We start from the raw sequence: 27270 nt of genomic DNA, 5'->3' as shown, positions 1-27270 counted from the left end.
TAGCTATGATTAAGTTATGCTCTGTGCAAAATTCTACCAGGCGGCTTCCTCTTTCATTTCTTAGCCCCAATCCATATTCACCTACTATGTTTCCTTCTCTTCCTTTTCCTACTGTCGAATTCCAGTCACCCATGACTATTAAATTTTTATCTCCCTTCACTACCTGAATAATTTCTTTTATCTCATCATACATTTCATCAATTTCTTCATCATCTGCAGAGCTAGTTGGTATATAAACTTATACTACTGTAGTAGGCGTGGGCTTCGTGTCTATCTTGGCCACAATAATGCATTCACTATGCTGTTTGTAGTAGCTTACCCGCACTCCTATTCTTTTATTCATTATTAAACCTACTCCTGCATTACCCCTATTTGATTTTGGGTTTATAACCCTGTATTCACCTAACCAAAAGTCTTGTTCCTCCTGCCACCGAACTTCACTAATTCCCACTATATCAAACTTTAACCTATCCATTTCCCTTTTTAAATTTTCTAACCTACGTGCCTCTCCACAGATACCCCTCCGTTGTGGTTGCACCTACGGTACTGCTATCTGTATCATTGAGGCACGCAAGCCTCCCCACCAATGGCAAGGTCCATGGTTCATGGGGGGGACGGGGGGTTTGCGTACGTATTAACACAAATTTATGAAAGTAAGAAAAATTGTCTCGTGCTTCTCAAAATAGTTTGAAAACTACATTATCCAGATGATGTTGTAAGGATCCAGAGCTGTATATGGAATCACATTTCAGCCTCAGTATTCCACACACTGTTCTTATACATATAGAACGTCAAAATCAGTTTCAAAGAGAGATTGTATAGTGAGGTGACAAAAGTCATGAGATACCTCCTAATATCATGTTGGACCTCCTTTTTCATGCTGCATTGCAGCAACTTGATGTGGCATGGACTCTAAAAGTCATTGGAAGTCCCCTGCAGAAATATTGACTGCTGTCCATAATTGCGAAAATTTTGCCGGTGCAGGATTTTGTGCACAAGCTGACCTCTTGATTAAGTCCCATAAATGTTCAATCAGATCCGTGCTGGATGATCTGGATGGCCGAATCGTTCACTTGAATATTTCATAATGTTCGTCAAACCAATCATGACCAACTGTGGTCTTGTGACATGTTTGGGAACATGTAGTCTATGAATGGCTGCAAATTGTTTCAAAATACCCAGACATCCAGAGGACACAGTCCATTCTATGTATATACAGCGCTTACCAGTTGACAGTTAGCATCCATGACTTTGTGGGGTCTGCACTACAGTCGAATCCTACCATCAGCTCTTACCAGCTGAACTCGGGACTCATCAGACCAGACGACAGTTCTACAGTCATCTAGGGCAACCAATATGGTAAAGACCCCAGGAAAGGTGCTGCAGGTGATGTGCAGTTAGCAAAGGCACTTGTGTTAGCCATCTGCTGCCATTAGGCCATTAACACCAAATTTCACCATACTCTCCCAAAGGATGTGTTCGTTGAACATTCTACATTGGTTTCTGCTGTTATTTCACAAAGTGTTGCTTGTCTGTTAGGACTGATAACTCCACACAAATTCCACTGGTTTTTTTCATTAAGTGAAGATTGTCAGCCACTGCATTGTCAGTGGTGAGAGGTAATGACTTAGATGTGGTATTCTTGGTATACACTTGACACTGTATATCTTGGAATATTGAGTTTGCTAAAGATTTCTGAAATGGAATGTCCCTTTCATCTAGTTTGAACTTCCATTCTGCATCAATGTCTGTTCATTCTCATTGTGTGGTCATTATCACATCAGAATCCTTTACATGTGAGTCACCTGAGTACAATTGAAGAGCTCCACCAATGCACTGCCCTTCTATACCTTGGGTATGTGATAATACCGCCATCTGTATATGTGCATATTGTTATTCCATGACTTTTGTCAGCTCAGTGTATATAACCAGTTGTCAGCGTATAACATATTTGCTCTCTTTTTCTTCTCCAAATACCTTAAAAAACAGTATGTTATGTGAAAACTGGAAAACACAAAAACATACAGTCAGCACCAAGAATTGTTGAAGTATGTAGGAACACAAACTAATTGTTATTTTTTGTTGTGCGCTATAAAGTTCATTTCACCTAAAATGATGATATATAGACTCTGCAACAGCTTGGGCACTGCCCCAGTTAGCATTGGCTTTCTGTCTCAACTAAACTTTGCATTGGATCAAAATTAGCAACTTTTTCAATTTCTGAGAAATTATTGTGTTGTAGGCCTCAAGACTTTTGACCTTGATGTTTTAAAAAATGGGAGACTAGTAATCTAAACCTACTCAAAGGAGTTACTTTATATGGTTCCCTGACTAGTGTGTCAAAGCTCAATGCAATCAGTGGGTTGCAGTGTGCGGCCTGTCATTGTGACACATATTGAAGTGTTTCTCTGAGTCTTTTACTATGAAATGGCAGTGAATGCTATTGAAGGAATTCTTTATATTGGTACATACTAGATTTGAACTGACTGAATTATTTTTACTATCACATTATCACACATTTTTTATTGTTCTGTTACAGAATGGGACAACTTATGAGCATTGCTTTAAGTGCGACAGATGTGTGAAACCTTCTTGGAAGCACTGTAACACATGTGGACGCTGTTGCCTAACTAATCACAAATGTGGAACTTTTGTTCCTTCTGGTGTTTGTTACCACTGTGGTGGTGAAGGACACAGGAAAGGCAACTGTCCACAGAATGAGGTATGCATTGGGTTAAATTGAATTAATGAGGATAATACACTCCTGGAAATGGAAAAAAGAACACATTGACACCGGTGTGTCAGACCCACCATACTTGCTCCGGACACTGCAAGAGGGCTGTACAAGCAATGATCACATGCACGGCACAGCAGACACACCAGGAACCGCGGTGTTGGCCTTCGAATGGCGCTAGCTGTGCAGCATTTGTGCACCGCCGCCGTCAGTGTCAGCCAGTTTGCCGTGGCATACGGAGCTCCATCGCAGTCTTCAACACTGGTAGCATGCCGCGACAGTGTGGACGTGAACCGTATGTGCAGTTGACTGACTTTGAGCGAGGGCGTATAGTGGGCATGCAGGAGGCCGGGTGGACGTACCGCCGAATTGCTCAACACGTGGGGCGTGAGGTCTCCACAGTACATCGATGTTGTCGCCAGTAGTCGGCGGAAGGTGCACGTGCCCATCGACCTGGGACCGGACCGCAGCGACGCACGGATGCACGCCAAGACCGTAGGATCCTACGCAGTGCCGTAGGGGACCGCACCGCCACTTCCCAGCAAATTAGGGACACTGTTGCTCCTGGGGTATCGGCGAGGACCATTCGCAACCGTCTCCATGAAGCTGGGCTACGGTCCCGCACACCGTTAGGCCGTCTTCCGCTCACGCCCCAACATCGTGCAGCCCGCCTCCAGTGGTGTCGCGACAGGCGTGAATGGAGGGACGAATGGAGACGTGTCGTCTTCAGCGATGAGAGTCGCTTCTGCCTTGGTGCCAATGATGGTCGTATGCGTATTTGGCGCCGTGCAGGTGAGCGCCACAATCAGGACTGCATACGACCGAGGCACACAGGGCCAACACCCGGCATCATGGTGTGGGGAGCGATCTCCTACACTGGCCGTACACCACTGGTGATCGTCAAGGGGACACTGAATAGTGCACGGTACATCCAAACCGTCATCGAACCCATCGTTCTACCATTCCTAGACCGGCAAGGGAACTTGCTGTTCCAACAGGACAATGCACGTCCACATGTATCCCGTGCCACCCAATGTGCTCTAGAAGGTGTAAGTCAACTACCCTGGCCAGCAAGATCTCCGGATCTGTCCCCCATTGAGCATGTTTGGGACTGGATGAAGCGTCGTCTCACGCGGTCTGCACGTCTAGCACCAACGCTGGTCCAACTGAGGCACCAGGTGGAAATGGCATGGCAAGCCATTCCACAGGACTACATCCAGCATCTCTACGATCGTCTCCATGGGAGAATAGCAGCCTGCATTGCTGCAAAAGGTGGATATACACTGTACTAGTGCCGACATTGTGCATGCTCTGTTGCTTGTGTCTATGTGCCTGTGGTTCTGTCAGTGTGATCATGTGATGTATCTGACCCCAGGAATGTGTCAATAAAGTTTCCCCTTCCTGGGACAATGAATTCACGGTGTTCTTATTTCAATTTCCAGGAGTGTACATTACAGAAAAACTCTTTTACAGAATTAAGAAGCTCTTGTTATGTCAGTTTTTTTATTGGTTGTTACTATGCCTTATGTCTATCTGCCTAGTAACAGTAGAATTTTAATATGTAGTCATCACTCTTTCTATGTTTGCTTACTTGCTTAATTGTTATTTTTATTTTCTAATATTCCTGTTACGAGTGTTAGAATGTTCTACAATCATTGACACTGTGGTTAAGGTAGACTTCCCCCTGACCCAATCTCATGGTTTCTGTAAATCACTTAAGGTAAATGCTAGAACAGTTCCATATAAAACACCATGCTGTGACAGCCTTAATGAGTCCAATCTTGTAATCTGTCACTGCTTCTGTCATTGTTAACAGCACATTAATCCCTGATTTTCTTTCTTTGTTCATACAGTCACAGACGTCTGTTTTGTAAGCTCTGGATGTATTATGATCACTTGGTAATGACTAGAATCTGGAAAATGTAGCATGTATCTTTGGTGAAATTCATATCTATTTTTACCAGGGAACTTTATGATTGGAATGTTTGCTTTTGCAAAAACTTCAACAGTTTTTTTTATTTCTGAAATTCTGAAATAGCCTTTGTTTCTTCTTTTGGCTATATTTCAGCTTTCAACAAAGGATTGTTCTGTTCAGAAGTTGGAGCATTTTCCTACCAACGAATTGAATGCATCTCTGACTTAATGTGTTTCTTGAAATTATTTTTCTTTCTCCACTCAATTCTATTGCTATAAAATTTGCGTAATATTAATTTTGAGCTTCTTTGGGCATTCATAGCCATGCAGCCCATACGTGTCAATGCAGGAGATAGAACTGACAAGGCACGTAGCATAGAAGTAGTACCGAAAAGAACTCCTTTCACATGTTAGGGGAGGAATTTTGGCACAGTCAAAATACATGGCGGGTTTCGTTTTCCACTTGCTTTGGTGTAGTATGTGGACTGTGTATACTAGCAGACAGCTTTCAGCCTAAACTAAACAAACTAGAAAAATGACTTGCAGAGGGAAGAGGAGCAGTGTGGGGAAACAAGCCCTGCCTCCCTCTTGCAAGGCAGCCAGCCAGCTGATATCCATGCTCTATTTTTCTCTGGAAGCAGAACTGACACATTGTCACAGAATCACCGATCTATCTGGTGTTGTGAGGAAATGAGGAAAAACAACAGCAAGCAACATACAACACAAAGCTTTCGGAATGGGCAACTCAGCAATTGCATCTTGAGGTTGGAAGAGTATATTGCTTATGGAGATTTTCAGAATATTGTAAACCAGGTAGTTCAGGCCCGACATATAGTAGAATTTGATGTGAACGCAGTTCAAAATACCCACCACCAAAAATTGCCACAGTAAAAGTGGTGAACTTTGGCTAACAAACAAATGTGTGCAACCACCTACTGTTTTTTGTTATACATTGCAACAACAGCACTCAAAGCAGTGGATAAGCTACGGTCCTGAATACAATATTCAGTGAATGTAAACACTATCATTTACATGGATTTTCACCCTTATATTTATCTATCTATCTATCTATTTAATGATATGAATATAATAGAGGGAAACATTCCACATGGGAAAAATATATCTAAAAAGAAAGATGATGAGACTTACCAAACAAAAGCGCTGGCAGGTCGATAGACACACAAACAAACACAAACATACACACAAAATTCAAGCTTTCGCAACCAACGGTTGCCTCATCAGGAAAGAGGGAAGGAGAGGGAAAGACGAAACGATTTGGGTTTTAAGGGAGAGGGTAAGGAGTCATTCCAATCCCGGGAGCGGAAAGACTTACCTTAGGGGGAAAAAAGGACAGGTATACACTCGCGCACACACACACACACACACACACACACACACACACACACACACACACATATTCATCCGCATATACACAGACACAAGCAGGTCTGCTTAGTCTGCTTGTGTCTGTGTATATGCGGATGGATATGTGTGTGTGTGCGAGTGTATACCTGTTTTTTTCCCCCTAAGGTAAGTCTTTCCGTTCCCGGGATTGGAATGACTCCTTACCCTCTCCCTTAAAACCCAAATCCTTTCGTCTTTCCCTCTCCTTCCCTCTTTCCTGATGAGGCAACCGTTGGTTGCGAAAGCTTGAATTTTGTGTGTATGTTTGTGTTTGTTTGTGTGTCTATCGATGTGCCAGCGCTTTCATTTGGTAAGTCACATCATCTTTGTTTTTAGATATATTTATGTATTTATTTATTCATGTAATTATTTAGTTTTGTGGTTGGAGCAAACTTGTACTTCCCTTCAGTTGATAAGAGCTGTCTTAGTCAGTGGTACTATATTGCATTATGTGGTGTGTACCTTACACAGACCATTCAACTGCTCACAACTGGCATGGCACCAGAGCATTGAGTGCACTGATATGCTATTGCATTCATGCATTTTTTATTTTGCAAACACGTTCTGTCATACACTATCTTTTCAAATTGGGATTTGCCAGATGATATGCAATACCAGTAACCAAAAACTGCTTATATTTTCAGTATTTATGTAAAGAAAATAAAGCTATTTCAGACAATCTCTGATAAAATAGTTCATCTTTGATACAGTTCACTGTTTCATGGTGTGTTAGGTAATTTTCGCGTTTTTATATTTTGTGGCAGAAATCAAATCTGTATTTGCATTAATCGAAAAATGCAAACTTTTTCTGATGTTCTACAGCATCACATTTTTGACCTGGCATACTCTTATCTTTATGATTTAATGCAAAGTGCTGTAACAAAAACTAATAAAAACTGTTAGATTCCAAGTCATTTATTGGTCTAAATAAGGCTTATTGTATTGCTGTAAGATTTTTTCCTCCTGTGTTATTTTTTCTTTTTGAATGTTCAGTCTATAATTACTATATGCCTTTGTATTGCTAGGCATAGAAACTGCTGAACTTTGTGAGTAATGCATATTTAGCCAAGTAATTGGAAAACAAAAGGTTGGTGAAAGCAGTGTTTGAAATATGACATGTTGTTTGTCTGTCATTAGTTGTCAGCATCCATTTGTGATGGCACCATTTTGTACTCTGGAAAACCAAAACCATACATGATAAGGTGGTCCGAGTACCTTAACAGATTTGCATGATATTGAGCAAAAGCAGTTTGCAAATATTTTGTATTATTAGAACATGTAATTTTGTTAGTCTGACACTGTGTTAACACTTGAATTTGCTAGGCAGTCACAATTCGAATATGCTGAGTATCTGCAAGTCATATACTGAATCAAATCTGTATTGGTCCTGTTAGATACCGTATTTACTCGAATCTAAATCCAAAAAATCTGTATTGGTCCTGTTAGATACCGTATTTACTCGAATCTAAATCCAAAAAACCGCCTGCGGCTTAGAATCGTGTGCAAAGTAAGCGGAAGTTCTGAAATATGTTTTTAGGTGCCGCCACAACTAACTTCTGCCATCGAATACATGTAGCGCTACACAGGCATGCTTTGCAGGCACAAAGATAAATACTGGCGCCAAAACCTCTGCGTCAGTAAATAAATTTAAAAAAAGGCGGAAGACGAGCTTTTTTTTCTCGGCCCCGAATTTCGACCACTGCATTTTCATACATTATCCAACGAAGTAAATACAAATTCCGTATTGTTCATCTTCGAATGTAGCAGCTTTTCAGTGTACTACGAAAGTCCGACTGGCAACACTGTTTGCGATGTTTGTCAGTATGGCCAATTCTACGTTCTAAATTTTTTCCTACCTGTGAGAAGAGATGGTTGCTAATGGGAACTTTTGTGAATCACATGCAGTATTGTCTTCACCATAAGAATAATACGAATATAAACATTTTGCCATGTATTCTTTCGTGTTTGCTGCTATCTCATTTAAATCCTGTCTGGCTAATAAACAATGAAACTAGAGTGAAACAACAGCGAATGCGGAAGTATACACATATCATATCATGTTTATATTCGTATTATTCTTATGCCTAATAGAGATACAGTCAGAAATGAAGCACGGCAATTGACTAGATTTTTGAATCTAAGATGACTAATTTCTGTGCAGAAAGTAATGTACTAAAGAGGCGTCTGCAAAGATTTTCAAACGGAGAAAAATTTTCGCTAAACTCTTGTTCAGAACATATTCTATCATACGCAGTTTATTACTTGGTTCTTGTTGATCATTAACAAAGAAAGCAGCAATGTAAATAACAACAAATAGCAGTCTCTTGCCATTGTTTCGCTACTGAGGCAATTCCTCTCTTTTTTTTAATTGTAAGCGGCGGTAGCACGCACCAAGGCAAACCATGCCGCGAGCAGCGACAGGTCGTAAACATTCATTATCAGAATGCGACAAACAATGCATGACACAGCACAGTAATGCATTTTCAGCTCAGAGTGACGTAAACACCTATAACAAAGAGAACAGCACATATCAGATCAAAGAAAAATAAGCAATCAATTCAAACCAGACGAAGCACGTGAAAAACGAAGGGTACCCGTATAAATACAGACGGAGTGCCTGACGCATAGCAATGGTTACCTGGTAAAGCTTAACTGCTAAGCTTACGGCTTGAACCAAACTACTGTAGCTGTATCGTTATTCATTCGACCTAAATTGTGTCTCATATTACAATGGACCAACTTTGTTCTGCTTTGGAGGTGCGGCCTAAAACTTCTCTCCCCTTGAATTTCGAGTCTCAAATTTCAGGTGCGGCTTAGATTCGGGAAATTTTTTTTTCCTTAATTTCGAGTCTCATTTTCCAGGTGCGGCTTAGATTCGAGTGCGGCTTAAATTCGAGTAAATACGGTATGTTGGGAATAATGAGCATTGCTAAATTCCTGATGGGCTATAGATGTCAGTGGCACATCCTAACAAGTTCATCTGCTTTCAGTATTCATTGTTCTGTTTTCAATTTAATTACATTTCAGAAACCATCAGTAGTAATTTGAATGAGTCTACCCCTCAGGGGATCAGCATTCATTTACCAGGTACATTTTGTGACCCCAGTTTCCTGAGCTGGGGACGGGTAGGTGCTGCCAGTCCATTGTCACTGTGGGACCGAGATGGAACCTACAATATTTCCTCTTTTTTCTCTCAGTGGAGTGGGTAGGCAGGTCATAGGTATAAACACCAAATATAACAAGAGTGCTCATGTAGCCAGTCTTCCTAAATTAGGAATTATTTAGGGTGCTGCCATTTATAGTAACAGAATGCTTGCTGCTCTGTCAAACTGTAAAAGGGCAGTTTTATGAAAGTTTAACCTTTCTGTATCCAAAAAGATTTAGAGGGAATCTATGGCACTTTAAAATATGTCAGGTGCTTGTGAAATGGGACGCTGTTGATAGATACGTATAGTTCTCATCAAGTAAAGAACCTCCAGAAAGCTCAATGCCTTGGGGAGTATGCGACCAAAACTGAACTGTGCAACACCAACTACAGCAAAGGTGTTGTGCCATGCAGAGATCTGGTCAATATTCCCAAAGATGAACTGAAAGCTGATTGACCAAAGAAGGCATTGTTGACATGCAAAACATCATGAAAAGGGTGGTTGGCAGTCTGATGAAATCAAACTCTTCTATACTTAACAGTTAACACCATGAAACTTCCAGAGTGTGTCAAAGCAGGTTTACTTTATCTAAGCACGTGGTGTGGCCCAGTGCACTGGTTTAAGTGTCTAATCCTTGGACACACTACTGTTAAGTTGTAAGGGAGAAGCCACTTGTGGCAAATGTGGCAAGGCTACCCACGAAGGAATTGGTTGTTCATCTCCTCCTAAGTGTGTCAGCTGTTCTGGGGATCACCCTGTCTGGAGTAGAGACTGCAGTGTCTTTCTTGAAGAAAGGAAGATCCAGGAGATGAAAATGACAAGGGCATCCTACATGGTGAAACCAAAAATATCTAGAAGACTATGCAACTACTCACATTTGATGCCTCTTTTGCTTCCATTCGCAAACAGCCAGTCCCGAAAACTCATACCGGTATTCAAAAGGACGTTGCTAGGGTCTGTAGTAGTATCTGTGTTTCTCAAAGCACTTGCACGGCTGCAGCTATTTCGAAGCCCACATCTCCCCACAGAACATCAGAAAAGGCTATGGTTTCCATTGTTGCAGAACACCCTGCCCCTACAAAAGTTTAGTTCACTGTCCAGTGTTGCCACTACCATAGCTGTGGTTGTGCCTGCAAAGCCTACCTAGGGCAAAGGCAAACAATCAACCACTGATGGAAAGTAAGCAGTCTGATGAGGTTGATGTCACTCTCTGTGATATCTCTCATAATTCGTCTTCAAAGCTGATGGATCTTCGTGTCAGCATACGGCAGTCATCTCGCCCCAAGACTGAGCTTCCACCCACTATGGGCTCCCCTTCCTGGCAGGAAGACAAGGCGAAAGTGCAACCTCCATAACAAATGGCTCCCATACTGCAGTGGAACATCAATGGATTCAGAGCACAGGGGAAGGAACTGAAACCTCTAGTGTAGGAATGTCCCCTGTTCTTGTATTTGTGGGAAACACATTTTAAAACATCTGATGCCTCAGTACTAGGGGGCTGTACCCTTCATTGCAAGGGTGACCTGACTGGGTAAACTGGGGAACAGGCCAAGGGAGGGCTTGCTGTGTTTGTCAATTACACATACCTCTCCTCTGCTCTCGCCTTGGTTACTGACCAACATGCCATAGCTGTTGCAGTTCATGTGGGTCAGATCATCACTATCTGCTCACTGTATCTACCTCTGCAGGGTGCGATAAGACACCGAGGCTCACACAGACATAGAACAACTCTCCTGCCCATTTCTCCTAGTAAATGATTTCAGTGCGCGTAATGTATTATAGGGCTCAAATTGTACTTGCCGTGGGGGTTGAGTCTTGGAAAACATCATATTGTCTCAGGAGCTGTGCATCCTCAACACAAATTGTTTCACTCATTTATCACCTGCTACTGGGTTGTCCTCAGCCATCAACCTCTCTTTCTGCAGACCCTGCTCAGTGTGAAGCAACTGATATTCTTCGTTCCAGTGACCACCTCCCAATGTGGATCATCCACATACTGGATGGAGCATTACTTAACAGAAGCCACCGAAATGGATTGTCAGCAAGGCTAACTGGACAGTGTTCAGCCTGCTGGCTGTGTTCAGACAGGAATACAGGAATGGGTGGATAACATCACAACATTGATCCATCTTGCTGCTAACTTATCTATCCTAAAGTCCTCAGGTTACCTTAAGAGGCTGTCTGTACCTTAGTGGACCTATGAGGTCTGCTCAGCAACCTGGAACAGGCATGCAGCTCTTTGACATTTTAAATACCACCCAACAACAGATAACCTCACGGCCTTTTGAGTCGCAAAAGCCAAGGCTCGAGGGTTAATTAAGGAGATTAAGAGAAAGTCACGGCAAGTGTTCCTGGCTTCCTTAAACCATTCCACTTGTTCCACAAAAGTACAGAAAGCCATCAGGAGAGTTTCTAGCAAAGACAGTCATTCCCCAATAGCAGCAGTGCTGAAACAGGTGCATTTCCAAATAATGCACCAAGACATCACTCGTACATTTAGAAAAACTGCTGCCAAAGCCAGCCAGGATCCATCCTTTCCCCTGTACCTTGCAGCTATAGATAGGGGGCAGGATGGACTTCAGATCCAACAATTCTGATTTTTGCAGCTGCCCTTTCTCCATGTGGGAGTTGGATTCAGCACCGACTGAGACTTGTGATTCCGCACCTGGTCCTGATCAAATCTGGTACTGCATGCTTCAACCTTTGCCAACAGCATCAAAGGAAATCCTCCTGAAATATTTTAATGTGGCAGACAGGCTACTTTCCCATGGAGAGAAGCAATTTTGATACCTGTCCTCAAACCAGGAATGGACTGCACATGTCCCAGTAGTTACCGTATTGTCACCTTAATGAACTGTATAGGAAAGACCCTGGAGTGAATGATTAACAGTCATTTGGTCTGGTTGTTAGAGACCATGCAATGACTTAGCCACGCTCAGTGTGGATTCCTGAGATTTCAGTCCTGTGTTGACAACCTGACCCTGCTAGAGCTAGCTGTTCAGCAGATTTTTCTATGTAAACACCACTGTCTTAGTATATTCTTTGACATTTGTACGGCATACAATACTACTTGGAGACATAGTATTCTTGCACAACTCCATCAATGGGGCTTTTGTGGCCACCTCCCCATCTTCATATGGTGTTTCCTGTCCAAGCAGTTTTTAAAGTGTTGAGTTGGTGACACACAGGTGGATCGTTTTGAGGAGGAGAATGGTGTTCCTAAGGGCAGTGTTCTTAGTGTTAACCTCTTTGCCATAGCCATAAACAACATAATGTCTGTGGTAAAGAGTCCTGTAAAACAGTCCTTATTTGTAGATGATTTTGCAAGTTTCTCCTCCAATGTTAAAACAGCAATTTGTCAGTTGCAACTTACAGTGCACAGTTTAGGGGAGTGGGAGGCAAAGACAAGTTTTCAGTTTCCTGCAGATAAATGTATGTGTGTTCATTTTAATCATTCTTGTTGTATTTTTAATTTACACGACTTGCAAGTGAGTTACCCCATTCTACATTTTAAAAATTTGGTGAGCCTTCTAGGCCTAATTTTTGACTCCAAATTGTCATGGTTACCACACCTGAGGGACTTGAAAGCCAGAACCCAGAAGACACTGAATATCGTGCTGTCTTAGCCACAGGTCTTGGGAGCAGACAGAGCACATCAACTCCATTTTTATAGGGCTTTTGTGCAATTGCAGCTAGACTATGGGTGCACACTATATGGATCGGCGAATTACTCTTCTACATCTGCATCTATACTTAATAACATGCCATGAGGTGCATGGCAGAGGGTATGTCTCATTATACCACTTACTGTATTTACTCAAATCTAAGCCGCACCTGAAAAATGAGACTCGAAATCAAGGAAAACAAAACAAAACAAAAAAAATTCCCGAATCTAAGCTGCACCTGAAATCTGAGACTCAAAATTCAATGGGAGATAAAAGTTTTAGATCGCACCTCCAAATCGAAACAAAGTTGGTCCTTTGTAACATGAGACACAATTTAGGTCAAATGGATGAAGATACAGCTACAGTAGTTTGGTTCAAGTTGTAAGCTTAGCCGTTAAGCTTTAGCAGGTAGCCATTGCTATGTGTCAGGTGCTCCGTCCGTATATATATGGGCACCCTTCCTTTTCCATGTGCAGTAAAGGAAACCAAAGAAAAATTAGGAGTAGGGATTAAAGTTCAGGGAGAAGAAATAAAAACCTTGAGATTTGCAGACAGACATTTTAATTCTGTCAGAGCCAGGAAAGGATGTGGAAGAGCAGTTGAACGAAATGGACAATGTGTTGAAAGGAGGATATAAGATGAACATCAACAAAAGCAAAACAAGAAAAATGGAATGTAGTAGAATTAAGTCAGGTGGTGCTAAGGGAATCAGATTAGGAAATGAGACACTTAAAGTAGTAGATGAGTTTTGCTATTTGGCCAGCAAAATAACTGATGATGGCTGAAGCAGAGATGATATGAAATGTAGACTAACAATGACAAGAAAAGTGTTTCTGAAGAAGAGACATTTTTTAACATAAAATACAGATTTCGGTGTTAGGAAATCTTTTCTGAAAGTGTTTGTCTGAAGTGTAACCGCGTATGTTGGTGAAACATTGACGATAAACAGTTTAGACAAAAAGAGAACAGAAGCTTTTGAAATGTGGTTGTACAGAAGAATGTTGAAGGTTAGATGGGTGGATCATGTAACTAAGAGTAGGTACTAAACAAAATTGGGGATTGCAAGAAAGTTGTGACAAAAATTGACCGAAAGAAGGGATTGGTTAATAGGGCACATTTTGAGACTTCAAAGGATTGCAAATTTTGCACTGGAAGTGAATGCCAGGGGTAGGAGGTAAAAATCGTAGAGGGAGACCAAGAGATGAATAAGCAGTTTCAGAAGGATATAGGTTGCAGTAGGTATTTGGAGCTGATGAAGCTCACACAGAATAGAGTATCTTGGAGAGCTGCACCAAACCACTCAGACCACAACAACAACAACAACAACAACAACAAAAATGATCTGGAGAACAGGGTGGGCAGCAATCTGTGGTTGTTTGCTGATGTTGCTCTGGTATATGGTAAGGTGTCGAAGTTGAGTGACTCTAGGAGGATACAAGATGGCTTAGAGAAAATTTCTAATTGGTATGATGAATGGCAGCTGGCTTTAAGTGTAGAAAAATGTAAGATAATGTGGATGAGTATGAAAATCAAACCTGTAATTTTCAGATCATTATTAGTAGGGTACTGCTTGAGAAAATCATGTTGTTTAAATATCTAGGCATAATGTTGCAAAGCAATATGAAATGGAATGAGGATGTGAGAATTGTGGTAGGAAAGGTGATAGGTCAAATTCAGTTTATTTTTTGAGAATTTTAGTAAAGTGTGGTTCAGCTGTAAAGGAGACAGCATATAGGACGCTACTGCAACCTATTCTTGAGTATTGCTCGAGTGTTTGGGATCCATACCAGGTGGGATTAAAGGAAGCAGTTCAGAGGCAGGCTGCTAGACTTGTTACTGGTTGGTTCAAAAACATGCAAATGGTGGGTTCAAAAACATGCAAGTGTTACGGAGATGCTTTAAGATCTCAAATGGGAATCGCTGGTGGGAGGGGAACATTCTTTTCAAGGGGGCACTATTGAGAGAAGTTAGAGCACTGGCATTTGAAGGTCACTGCAGAATGATTTTGGTGCCTCTAACATACATTGTGCATAAGGACCAAGAAGATAAGATACGAGAAAGAGGGCCTCATACGGAGGCATACAGACAGTCGTTTTTCCCTCGTTTTGTTTATGAGTGGAACAGGAATTTAAGTGACTAGTAGTGGTATGGTGTACCCTCCGCCATGTGCCGTGAGGTGGATTGCAGAATATTGGTATAGATGCAGATGAACAGTGTTAATATGTTTCGTGTTTTCCAGCAGAAGAAATGTCCACCCTCCGGTAGCTGAGTAGTCAGCGCGACAGAATGTCAATCCCAAGGGCCCGGGTTCGATTCCCGGCTGTGTCGGAAATTTTCTCCACTCAGGGACTGGGTGCTGTGTTCTGATCATCATTATTTTATCCCCATTGACGCTCAAGTCACCGAAGTGGCGTCAAATCGAAAGACCTGCATCTGGCGAACGGTCTACCTGACGGGTGGCCCTAGTGACGCGACATCTACATTTTTAGCAGAAAATAGAAGTTCTTTTTACATAAAGGATTTATGTTATATGATATTAATGACGTTGTTTTCTTACAGTGTCTACAGATTGTAAACAGAATTTATTATTAAACATATTTATGTTACTTGATAAGTTTCAAAATCTTTCTATTGTTTCAGAAACTTGCTACAAAAAGGAAAAAAAGAAAAGTGAAGTATCACCCAAAGGAGACACCTGAAGTCATTGTAAATACGAATGAAAAGAAAACTAAAGTACAAAATAAAAGGAAAAGATTGTAACATTTCTTTACTGTATTTCAATTTAATTTGTAAATAAAGAGCTTTGAATATCTATCTGTATTTTTGAAATAACATTTTTTAATTTTCAGAAAGCTATTTGGAACTACTTTGTTATAGAGTGAGTCAGTCTGGTACAGGACATGGTATTGTAATAATATTACAGCTCACCACAGAAGAAATGTGTGTTAAAGTCTTTATTTTGTATTACACTCATAGCCCACAAAGGTGGAAGAGTTAGGAATGTTCAACAGTATGAGGATGAAACCCCCCTCCCCCCCCCCCCCTGCCCCCCATGAACCATGGACCTTGCCATTGGTGGGGAGGCTTGCATGGCTCAGTGATACAGATGGCCATGCCTTAGGTGCAACCACAACGGAGGGGTAACTGTTGAGAGGCCAGACAAATGTGTGGTTCCTGAAGAGGAGCAGCAGTTGTTGCAGGGGCAACAGTCTGGATGATTGACTGATCTGGCCTTGTAACACTAACCAAAATGGCCTTGCTGTGCTGGTACTGTGAACGACTGAAAGCAAGGGGAAACTACAGCCATAATTTTCCCCGAGGGCATGCAACTTTACTGTATGGTTAAATGATGATGGCGTCCTCTTGCGTAAAATATTCTGGAGGTAAAATAGTCCCCCATTTGGATCTCTGGGTGGGGACTACTCAAGAGGACGTCGTTATCAGGAGAAAGAAAACTGGCGTTCTACGGATCGGAGCGTGGAACGTCAGATCCCTTAATCGGGCAGATAGGTTAGAAAATTTAAAAAGGGAAATGGATAGGTTATAGTTATAGTGGGAATTAGTGAAGTTCGGTGGTAGGAGGAACAAGACTTTTGGTTAGGTGAATACAGGGTTATAAACCCAAAATCAAATAGGGGTAATGCAGGAGTAGGTTTAATAATGAATAAAAAAAAAGGTGTGCGGGTAAGCTACTACAAACAGCATAGTGAACACATTATTGTGGCCAAGATAGACACGAAGCCCATGCCTACTACAGTAGTACAAGTTTATATGCCAACTAGCTCTGCAGATGATGAAGAAATTGATGAAATGTATGATGAGATAAAAGAAATTATTCAGTTAGTGAAGGGAGACGAAAATTTAATAGTCATGGGTCACTGGAATTCGAGAGTAGGAAAAGGGAGAGAAGGAAACATAGGAGGTGAATACGGATGGGGGGGGGGGGGGGGAGGGGGTAAGAAATGAAAGAGGAAGCAGTCTGGTAGAATTTTGCACAGAGCATAACTTAATCATAGTTAACACTTGTTTCAAGAATCATAAAAGAAGGTTGTATACATGGAAGAATCCTGGAGATACTAGAAGGTATCAGATAGGCTATATAATGGTAAGACAGAGATTTAGGAACCAGGTTTTAAATTGTGAGACATTTCCTGGGGCAGATGTGCACTCTGACCACAATCTATTGGTTATGAACTGTAGATTAAAACTGAAGAAACTGCAAAAAGGTGGGCATTTGAGGAGATGGGATCTGGATAAACTGAAAGAACCAGAGGTTGTACAGAGTTTCAGGGAGAACATAAGGGAACAATTGACAGGAATGGGGGAAAGAAATACAGTAGAAGAAGAATGGGTAGCTCTGAGGGATGAAGTAGTGAAGGCAGCAGAGGATCAAGTAGGTAAAAAGACGAGGGCTAATAGAAATCCTTGGGTAACAGAAGAAATATTGAATTTAATTAATGAAAGGAGAAAATATAAAAATGCACTAAATGAAGCAGGCAAAAAGGAATACAAAGGTCTCAAAAATGAGATCAACAGGCAGTGCAAAATGGCTAAGCAGGGATGGCTAGAGGACGAATGTAAGGATGTAGAGGCTTATCTCACTAGGGGGCACGATAGATACTGCCTACAGGAAAATTAAAGAGACTTTTGGAGAAAAGAGAGCCACTTGTAGGAATATCAAGAGCTCAGATGGAAACCCAGATCTAAGCAAAGAAGGGAAAGCAGAAAGGTGGAAGGAGTATATAGAGGGTCTATACAGGGGCGATTTACTTGAGCACAATATTATGGTAATGGAAGAGGATGTAGACGAAGATGAAATGGGAGATATGATACTGCGTGAAGAGTTTGACAGAGCACTGAAAGACCTGAGTCGAAACAAGGCCCCGGGAGTAGATAACATTCCAATAGAACTACTGACGGCCTTGGGGGAGCCAGTCCTGACAAAACTCTACCATCTGGTGAGCAAGATGTATGAGACAGGCTAAATACCCTCAGACTTCAGGAAGAATATAATAATTCCAATCCCAAAGAAAGCAGCTGTTGACAGATGTGAAAATTACCGAACTATCAGTTTAATAAGTCACAGCTGCAAAATACTGACGCGAATTCTTTACTGACAGATGGAAAAACTGGTAGAAGCCGACCTCGGGGAAGATCAGTTTGGATTCCATAGAAATGTTGGAACATGTGAGGCAATACTGACCTTACGACTGATCTAAGAAGAAAGATTAAGGAAAGGCAAACCTACGTTTCTAGCATTTGTAGACTTAAAGAGAGCTTTTGACATTGTTGACTGGAATACTCTCTTTCAAATTCTGAAGGTGGCAGGGGTAAAATACAGGGAGCAAAAGGCTATTTACAATTTGTACAGAAACCAGATGGCAATTATAAGAGCCCAGGGACATGAAAGGGAAGCAGTGGTTGGGAAGGGAGTGAGACAGGGTTGTAGCCTTTCCCCAATGTTATTCAATCTGTATATTGAGCAAGCAGTAAAGGAAACAAAAGAAAAACTTGGTGTAGGAATTAAAATCCACGGAGAAGAAATAAAAACTTTGAGGTTCGCCAATGACATTGTAATTCTGTCAGAGACAGCAAAGGACTTGGAAGAGCAGTTGAACGGAATGGACAGTGTCTTGAAAGGAGGATATAAAATGAACATCAACAAAAGCAAAACGAGGATAATGGAATGTAGTCGAATTATGTCAGGTGATGGTGAGGGAATTAGATTAGGAAATGAGACACCTAAGGTACTAAAGGAGTTTTGCTATTTGGGGAGAAAAATAACTGATGATGGTCGAAGTAGAGAGGATATAAAATGTAGACTGGCAATGGCAAGGAAAGCGTTTCTGAAGAAGAGAAATTTGTTAACATCGAGTATTGAAATGCTGCACGGTCATCAACAGTAACTGTTTTTTCGAGAACAAGTTACTGTCTTCATGTAAAAGGCTAATATTCTACAAGGTAGGTTGTGAATGTCAAAAGTGCGAATGTGGTAGGGAGACTAGAACATGTGAGAAGGGAAAGGCACAGGCTGAAACTAGTTACGGCAGTGGCACTGAAGTGAAATAGGGATAAGATGTAAATGTGTGGTCAGACAAATATAAGGTAACATAAACAGCTGCAGAATATGATAAAATGGGAATAGCATTTGTAATGTATAGGAATACGGCACAGAATGGTTTGCTATGAACAGCCCATCAACAGGGTTATTCTCATCAGAATCAATGCCAAACCAAAGCCAACAATTACAGTTCAGATAAACATGGTGGTATCACTAGCAGAACATGACAATACAAAGAGTGAAATTGAGGGAATTGAGTGGGTACCCTGGTATGTATAGAGAGATAAAAATCAGATAGTCAAAGGGAACTGGAATGCAAGTAGTAGTGGCACAGTTACAGAGAAATATAGACTAGACCCCAGGAATAAGAGAGAGGTTGTTAATAGAAAATGCATTGGTCAGAAAAGACACTAGCTGGATTATATCAGTCTGAAATTGGATATCGGATAGTGAGGTGTATGCAGGAGTATATACAGACTTGGCTCACAATTTAATACTGATGAAGAGTTGGCTCAAATTTAAGAGAATGATCAGTGTACAAGTTGGGTACAGAATTATTGAGGAACGATGGCATTCGTTAAAATTCCTCTGAGGCTGCAGGTACTGTGATAATACCACAGGTTGCTGCAGATGACTGGGCATCTCTTAAAAGGATAATCATGTTGCCAGATGGCTGTAGGTATACAAAGGGTGACTGCAAAAAAATTGTGGGTAATAGATGAAATATTTCAACTGATTGATGAAATGAGAAAATATAGGAAGAGAAGAGAGAATCCAAAGTAAGTCAGATTAAAATAAAACCAGTAGGAAATGCAAGGAAATTAATATGAAATGGTTGCGGGGAAAAAAAAAATATTTTCTGGAGGATAGAAGCTTTAAGGAAAGTCAAAATAACTTTTGGAGACTTGGAAAGCAAAGTCCTCGATATTTGAGATTGCACAAGAAAGTCCACCTTTAAATGTATAGGAGAGCTCAAATAGGTTGAAGAGTACATTGAGAGCCTTGAGAAGTGGAGGAAATGTCTGCTAATGTGATAGAAGAATTCAATGATGGAACTACCTAGACAGGAGGGATAAATATGAGGGTGTGCAGAAAAGTAATATCTCCAAATTTTTTATTCTTTCTGAATATCGGTTGAGATATTACATGTCAGGCATAATACTCAGTCATCTTCCCATTTTACTGAGAGTAGTTGCAATCTTCTGCTGCTAGAGGACTCTGAATGGTAGTGTATAACATGGTGGTGAGTAACATAACTATGTTGGTGTGTGAGAAACAGTGTGCTGTAATCGAGTTTCTAACCACAGAAAATGCGCCTCAATTGAAAACCACAGAAGAATGAAAGCCGTATATGGTGGTGATTGTATCGACATAAGTAATGTGTGCTGTTGAGTTGTTCATGTCTGCAATAAAGAAATGGTGGTGTTAACCTAAGGGCGTGTGACAGAGCTCAGAATGGATGACCCTGTACAGCAGCCGACGAGACTCATCGGAATTGAATTGATGAACTGATCAGATTAAATCTTCAACGCATACCTCAGGTAAATGTGGCACATCACAAGAGCATGCACAGGCCATCATTGTAGAACTGTGGTACAGAAAACTGTGTGTGTGGTGGGTGCCTTGAATGCTCAGTGTGACATGAAACAGAGGAGACTGAACATCTGACAAAAATCTCTTTTGCATTTTAAGCGTGAGGCAGATTGATCCGTAACAACATTGTGACGTGTGATGAATGTTAGCTTCACCATTTTGCCCCAAAAAAGGAGCATAAATTGAGCTATGCAACAGGATCACTGATGCCAAAAAGTTTCAAGGCCATGCCATCAGCAGGCAAAGTTGTGCTACGTTCACAGTGTTCCGGGATGTTCAGGGTGTGGCGCATTTCGAATTCATGCTTAAAAGGCCCCACCATAAACTCTGCAAGGCACTATGAGGGTCTCAGAAAACTGAAAACATGAATTTGAATAGTTTGTCCACAAGTGGAGCAAATTTTCCTTTAGCATGAAAATGCCAGACACACACAAGCACTGTGACATCTGAAATTATCCAATGCCTAGGGCTCACAGTTATTGATCATCCTCCATACAGTCCTGTCTTGGCTCTATCCGGTTTTTGTCTATTTTCAAAACTTAAAGAACATGTTTGAGGACTTCACTTTGAGAGAGCTGAAGCAGTGGGAGCAGAGGTGAAGTAATGGCTAAGTTAACAAAGTTGAAACAATCTACAATGACGGTATCAACAAACTAGTCTCACATTTGGAGAAATGACATGACAAAAGTCATGGGATACTATGCTGAGAAATGAATATCTACACTTAATGACTGAAGATGTAGGATGTTAATGAAGTTTCTTTTACTTGAAAAACTTTTAAGAGTTTTCACCTAAAAATTCGGGGACGTTACTTTTCAGCATGTCCTTTTAACAATCCTCCAGAATTTTTAAAACCACTGTTGGAAGCAGAAGCCAAAGAATTATTTAAACCTATTGGGGAAATACTGTTTATAGCAACTCAGCTAAGTTAATGTTTTTGATGTGTTAGAATTGTGTTCAACTGACTGTATTAATTTTTTGATGATTTTATGTGATTCAGGACCAAAAACAGTGGTGGTATGTATATTTCCCACAGCTATGTTGTGACTGTTAAACTGTACTGGTAAATGTGTTTCTCTCTTCAGTTTTGTAGCAACGAAGCAGTGCATTCCGACTTCGCAACTGACTACCGTAGTGATCTCACGAGAAACAGAAACTGACTGTTGTAGTAGTTATTATGCACCATGTACAACTTACTATCACAACACGTCAGGTGCATCTAGAAGTGGTAAGATATATTCCAGTGAATATAGTAAAAATATTAAGTTATTGGTAAGTGTGCTACCAAAAGTTCACAAAAGAAATACCAGTTCTGTGCTAAGTATACTTCCCATGCTTCATGGAGACACTACTTCAGTGGTATGCCTGCTCTTACTTCCCAAACATCTTTAAAACAACATTATTTGGCTGTATGTTGCTTCTCAGAGCCCTAAAAGCTATACACTGACATGACAAAAGTTGTGGGATAGTGATATGCACATATACACATGGCGATAATTTTGCATACACAAGCTATAAAAGAGCACTGCATTGGTGGAGCTGTCATTTGTACTCAGATGGTTCATGTAATAAGGTTTCCAACATGATTATGGCTGCACAACGGGAGTTAACAGATTTTGAATGTGCAGTGGTAGTTCAAATTAGATGCAGGGACATTTCATTTTGGAAATCGTTAAGAGGATTCAGTAATCTGCAATTCACAGTGTCAATAGTGTGCTGAGAATACTACATTTCAGGCATTGCCTTACACCACGGAAAATGCAGTGGCCAGTGGTCTTCACGTAATGGCTGACAGCAGCATTTGCATAGAGTTGTCAGTGCTGACACGCTAGCGGCTCTGTGTGAAATAACCACAGAAATCAATGTCGATTGTGTTGTAACTGTGACCGGAACGGTTGTGGGGTTGTCACGACGGAAAGCACAGCGGAACCCATGGAGTGGCCTGTGATCCTCAACACAAACAGGAGAGAACGAACACTACCAACGAAGGACCTTACGACAACAACAAGATCGAAACAACAGTCTCATGAGAAACCTAACTAGACAACCACATCCATTCGTAAACAGAACACAAAAGTAAATACGCTGTCTTAGGTGAGGCAATATGTCCGAAGACGTATGCAAGATTACACTGGCTGGCTGAGTGAGAGGCAGCTGCTTAAATAAATGATTGAGAGTGCCCCTATTGGCCGCTGGGACCACGTGTTCCATTGTGACGCCCTCAAACTAAATGTGGGCTAGGAGGCGTGCACCATCACGGCTTAAGGCGCAATGGTGCAGAGACCTCTAGGGGCCTTAGACGTCCATATTGTCTGGTGCAGATTCGAGTTCCGCAGCATGCGTTGCCAGATCCCTCCCCCGTGAAACTTGTGCATAGGGGCGGAAACACCCTGGATGGTGCCGAAGGGGGCAGCAGTGGGAAGAAGAGCTGGGCTCGTCAACCGCCGTTGGTGGGGAGGAAGTGACACCTGAGGTATCCATGATGGCCAACCCAGAGTCCAGGGTGGGGGAAGGAGCTGCCAATCCACTCGGGGGGTGGGGAGGGCTGGCAGCAGGCCTGCAGGGAGACGGCAGCCAGGGGCAGGGGAGGCAACTCAAGGACCACATCTATACCTGAAGGAGGGGGGGGGGGATGAGGTGGTGACCCGAGTCCTGCAGGGGCACGCGGGCAGAGCTGATTATGATGTCAGCGCTCGAACCCTTTCGCTGTCTGCACCGATGTCACATGCTGCTTATGGGACGCGGCGACTGTGGCAGGTGTCCAGCCCGCCTTGTGTCCGTACTTGCGGGCCAACATGGCCATGGCGGGGGCATAATGCTGTGAGGGCCGAGAGTGGGGGTGGGAGGGGGAAGGCATCAGCAAATGGAGCAGGGTACGTGGCTGTTGCCCATGAAGGAGCTCTGCGGACTGCGTCCGTCAATTGGCGTAGTGCGATAGGTGCTCAAAAACAGGGTGAGGGCTGACATTTTTGGAGATGTCGACTGCCTTTGTCAACTGTTGTTTAAAAGTGAGGACAAGCCTCTCCGCCGCGCCATTGGACGAAGGGTGGAAAGGGGGGCTACAGATATGTTTCATCGCATTGGCCTGACAAAAGTCGTGGAAGGAGGACGCTGTGAATTAGGGGCCATTATCAGAGACCAACGTGTGTGGCAGGCCCTCAATGGTGAGAACCTAGGCCAGGGCCATTAGTGTAACCTCCGTGGTGGTGATCCCAGGGCCGGCGAGGCACAGGCCAGGGTGCAAACTGCTGAGGGGGGCTTGCCTGGTGACATGCACACACAGTGCACCCACGGACCAGGTGGTCAATGTCGCCATCGATGCCGGACCAATACACGTGCCGGCGAGCCAAAACTTTCATACGGGACCTACCCCAATGCCTGCGGTGTAACAAACTGAGCACCTGAAGCCGCAAATCTGAAGGGATGACCACCCGATGGGCATCCAACTCCGTGGCCAACAGAAGGACATCATCAACCACGGAGAGCCTGTGGGACAGGTGGCGCCAAGGGCTGAAATCGGACTGCATCCAATGGGTAAAATATGAGGGCCACCCGTAGACAACATAGTGGAGAACCTGCCACAAGATAGGGTTGCGGCAGGTAGCTGCAGCGATGTGAGCAGCCACGAGAGGCAGACTGCTCAGTGCATCCCGGCGGGTGGAATCAATGTGAAAGCAGAGGACCTCCTGTTGGTCAAAGGCAGGATCGGGGCCTGCTGGGAGGCGTGACAAAGTGTCTGCATTAGCATGATGGACGGTGGGCTTATACCGGATGGTGTAGGCGTAATTTCGTAAAAACAACGCCCAGTACTGGAGACGTTGAGCCACCTACTTTGGAAGGTGAGAGTGGGGTCCAAAAAGCGTTACCAAGGGTTTATGGTCCATCAGAAGGGTGAACTTTGCACCAAAAAGACAGGTGTGAAATTTTTGAATGGCGAACATGATCGCCAGGGCCTGCTTTTCGATCTGGGAGTAGTGCCATTGTGCTGGGGTCAACGTCTTAGAGGCATAAGCGATGGGCTGTTAGGAGCCATCGGCATCGCATGAGTACGGCCCCAATGCCGTATGATGATACATCAGCTGCCACAATCAAGGGGAGGTCTGGAGAGAAGGGAGTAAGGCAAGGGGCAGACTGCAGCATCGCCTTTAGATGGAGAAAAGCCTGGTCACACGCAGGAGTCCAATCAAAAGGTACCCCTTTGCGACGCAAGTGATTGAGGGGTTGAGCAACGGAGGCAGCGTGGTGCAAGAACTTTAAGTAATAATTAACCTTACCCAAAAACACATGCAGTTCAGATAATTCCTTGGGATGAGGAAGGGTCCCAATGGCCACGACATTACAACCTGAAGGGCAAATGCCATCTTTGCTAAGTCAGTGGACTAAGTATTCCACTTCCAGTTGGAAAAAAAAACCTTGTCCAGCCAACAGCATAAATCCATGGATTGCAGAGCGTGAAATAAGGCGCAGAGATTTTGCAAAAGTTCCTGGTGGGAATGCCCAATGACCAAGATGTTATCCAGATAATTCATGCAGGCGAGGATAGGCTGTGTAAGCTGCTCCGGGAACTGCTGGAAAATGGCCAGCGCCGAAGAGACGCCAAGGGGAAGGCACTTGTACTTGAATAATCCAAAAGGCGGGTTGACAACCATAATGTTCTGAGATTCGGCATTCAAGGGTAACTGGTGGTATGCCTCAGCCAGGTCGATCTTTGAAAAATACTCTCCCCCGGCAAGCTCCGCAAGAAGGTCTTCCTGTCGGGGAATGGAGTAAGTGTTGACGAGGGATTGAGCATTGATAGTAGTGCCGAAGTCCACACAGCCGAAGGGACCCATTAGGTTTCCGTATGACCACCAATGGTGTCGCCCTGGCACTGTAAGTCACAAGCTCCAGAACGCCAGCAGCCTGGAGCCAATCAAGTTCCTGCTTGACTGCCAGCCGTAAGGCCACCGGAAGGGGCTGGGCCTGGAAAAAACGAGGCTGTGCATCTGGCCGCAGGGTGATGTGCACCTGAAAACCAGAAGCAAATCTGAGGTCCTTTGCAAGCAACGATGCAAAAGCAGAGCACAGATCACACAGGTCATGAAAAGGAACAGCCATTGAAATGACATTAAGTTCATCGGAAATTGAAAAGGGAAACAGTTGAAACACATATTTGAAGCTGATGGATGATTGATGGCAAAGAGGGTAAGGAGCTAGGAAACATGCTTGTACGTTGCTTGGACGGCGAACTGCCCACGAAGGGGAATGGAACCATCTCCGTAGGCGACCAAACAGCGACAGGGAGGTGACAACTCAGGAAAGCGCAGTTGGGTATATGTCGCCATATTAATTGGGGAGATGGTGGCCCCATTGTCGACCTAAAAACTGACATCCGCAGTGAAAAGGCGGAGCCTGAGGAAAGCTTCCGCACTGATGGGTGGTCCTGTGGGCCGACTGATTGCAGAGCATGGACAGTATGACAAACCGATCAGATGTGGTCCTCCTTGTTACACAGTGTGCAGCTTTTCCAGCAGTGGGGACAATCAGTTAGGGAATGTGAAGTGAAGCACTGTGGGTAAGATGGAAGTGGCCCGCCGGACCAGTGATAGGTGACCGGAGGCGCTGATGCCATAGAGACGTTGGACAATGAGAATTCCCGATGGCGCCGGCCTCTGTCGGCCGGGTCACGTCAACGTCGCAAGGGCGAAACCCGTCATGACGCTGCGATTGCAGCCACCTGCGGTCGTATCATAAGATGCTCGTTAGCCACTTGAGCAATTTCAAATGAGTGGGCAATGCGGATGATCTCTTCGAAGGATGGGTTATCGAGCTTCAACGCCACAGTACGGACCTCAGGATAGGGAGCCTGCTGAACCACCACATCCCAGATCAGGGAGTCTGCATACGAAGCCTTACACTGCTGATTGGTGCACTTAAAATTGAATCGATGGCTGAGACCCTGCAAGTCCGTGATCCAGGAACGATACGATTGACCAGGCTGTGTATGGTACTGGTGGACTCCAGCCGAGAGGCAACCACATGGTAGCATTGGGAATAATAGTTTGTCAGCAAAAGGCATATCTCCTGGAAAGAGAGAGCCACAGGATCGGACTACTGTGCCAACTTGCAGAGAAGAAAGAACGTGTCTGGGGAGGACCAAGACAAAAACAATGACCGCTGCAAGGAGTTGTCTGCGACTTGAAAAGCCATGAAATGTTGTTTCAGTTGATGTAAGTACATCTCCCAGTCTTCTTTAGCATCATTTAAATGGTGGGAATGACAGCGGATATGGTAAGGCATCAGACACCTGAGGACTTAGAAGCTGTTGTGGTAATGCATCCCAGGCATTGACTTTGCCCGTTAGCAATCACAGTGACTGCTGTAAGATGTCTAACTGGAGCTGCTGCTGCTGCTGCATGAGCTGCTGCTGCTGCTGCTGCATGAGCTGCTGCTGTTGCTCCAGCAGACAGACCAGCTTCGCCTCCATGCCAACGACGACCACTGTTTACCTCGTCGCCTAAATGTTGTATCTGTGACTGGAACGGTCACAGGGTTGACACAGCAGAAAGCACGGCAGGACCCTCGGAACGGCCCGCCGAACACAAAAATGAGAGGATGGACACAACCAACGAAGGACCTTATGACAACAACAAGATCAAAATAACAGAGTCACAAGAAAACCTAACTAGACAATCACGTCCACTCCTAAACAGAACACAAAAGTAAATACGCTGTCTAAGGTGAGACGATATTTCCAGAGACGTACGTAAGATT

At 43.2% G+C, this 27270-nt stretch overlaps 1 protein-coding gene across 1 annotated transcript in view; it reads left to right on the top strand.

The window, feature by feature from the left end:
* Nucleotides 1-15677, top strand: part of LOC126175949 (rRNA N6-adenosine-methyltransferase ZCCHC4) — an 85383-nt gene extending 69706 nt beyond the window's left edge. Inside the window, exons 8-9 of the mRNA XM_049923027.1 lie at nucleotides 2540-2722; nucleotides 15504-15677. Of these exons, the coding sequence (XP_049778984.1) occupies nucleotides 2540-2722; nucleotides 15504-15623 (303 nt within the window). The 3' untranslated portion in view covers nucleotides 15624-15677. The remainder of the gene's footprint in view (nucleotides 1-2539; nucleotides 2723-15503) is intronic.
* Nucleotides 15678-27270: the final 11593 nt, after the last annotated feature.

The sequence above is a fragment of the Schistocerca cancellata genome, chromosome 3, assembly GCF_023864275.1.
Source record: "Schistocerca cancellata isolate TAMUIC-IGC-003103 chromosome 3, iqSchCanc2.1, whole genome shotgun sequence".
NCBI lineage: Eukaryota > Metazoa > Arthropoda > Insecta > Orthoptera > Acrididae > Schistocerca > Schistocerca cancellata.
Note: the sequence above shows the minus strand (reverse complement) of the source record. Positions and strands in the feature narration are given on the sequence as shown.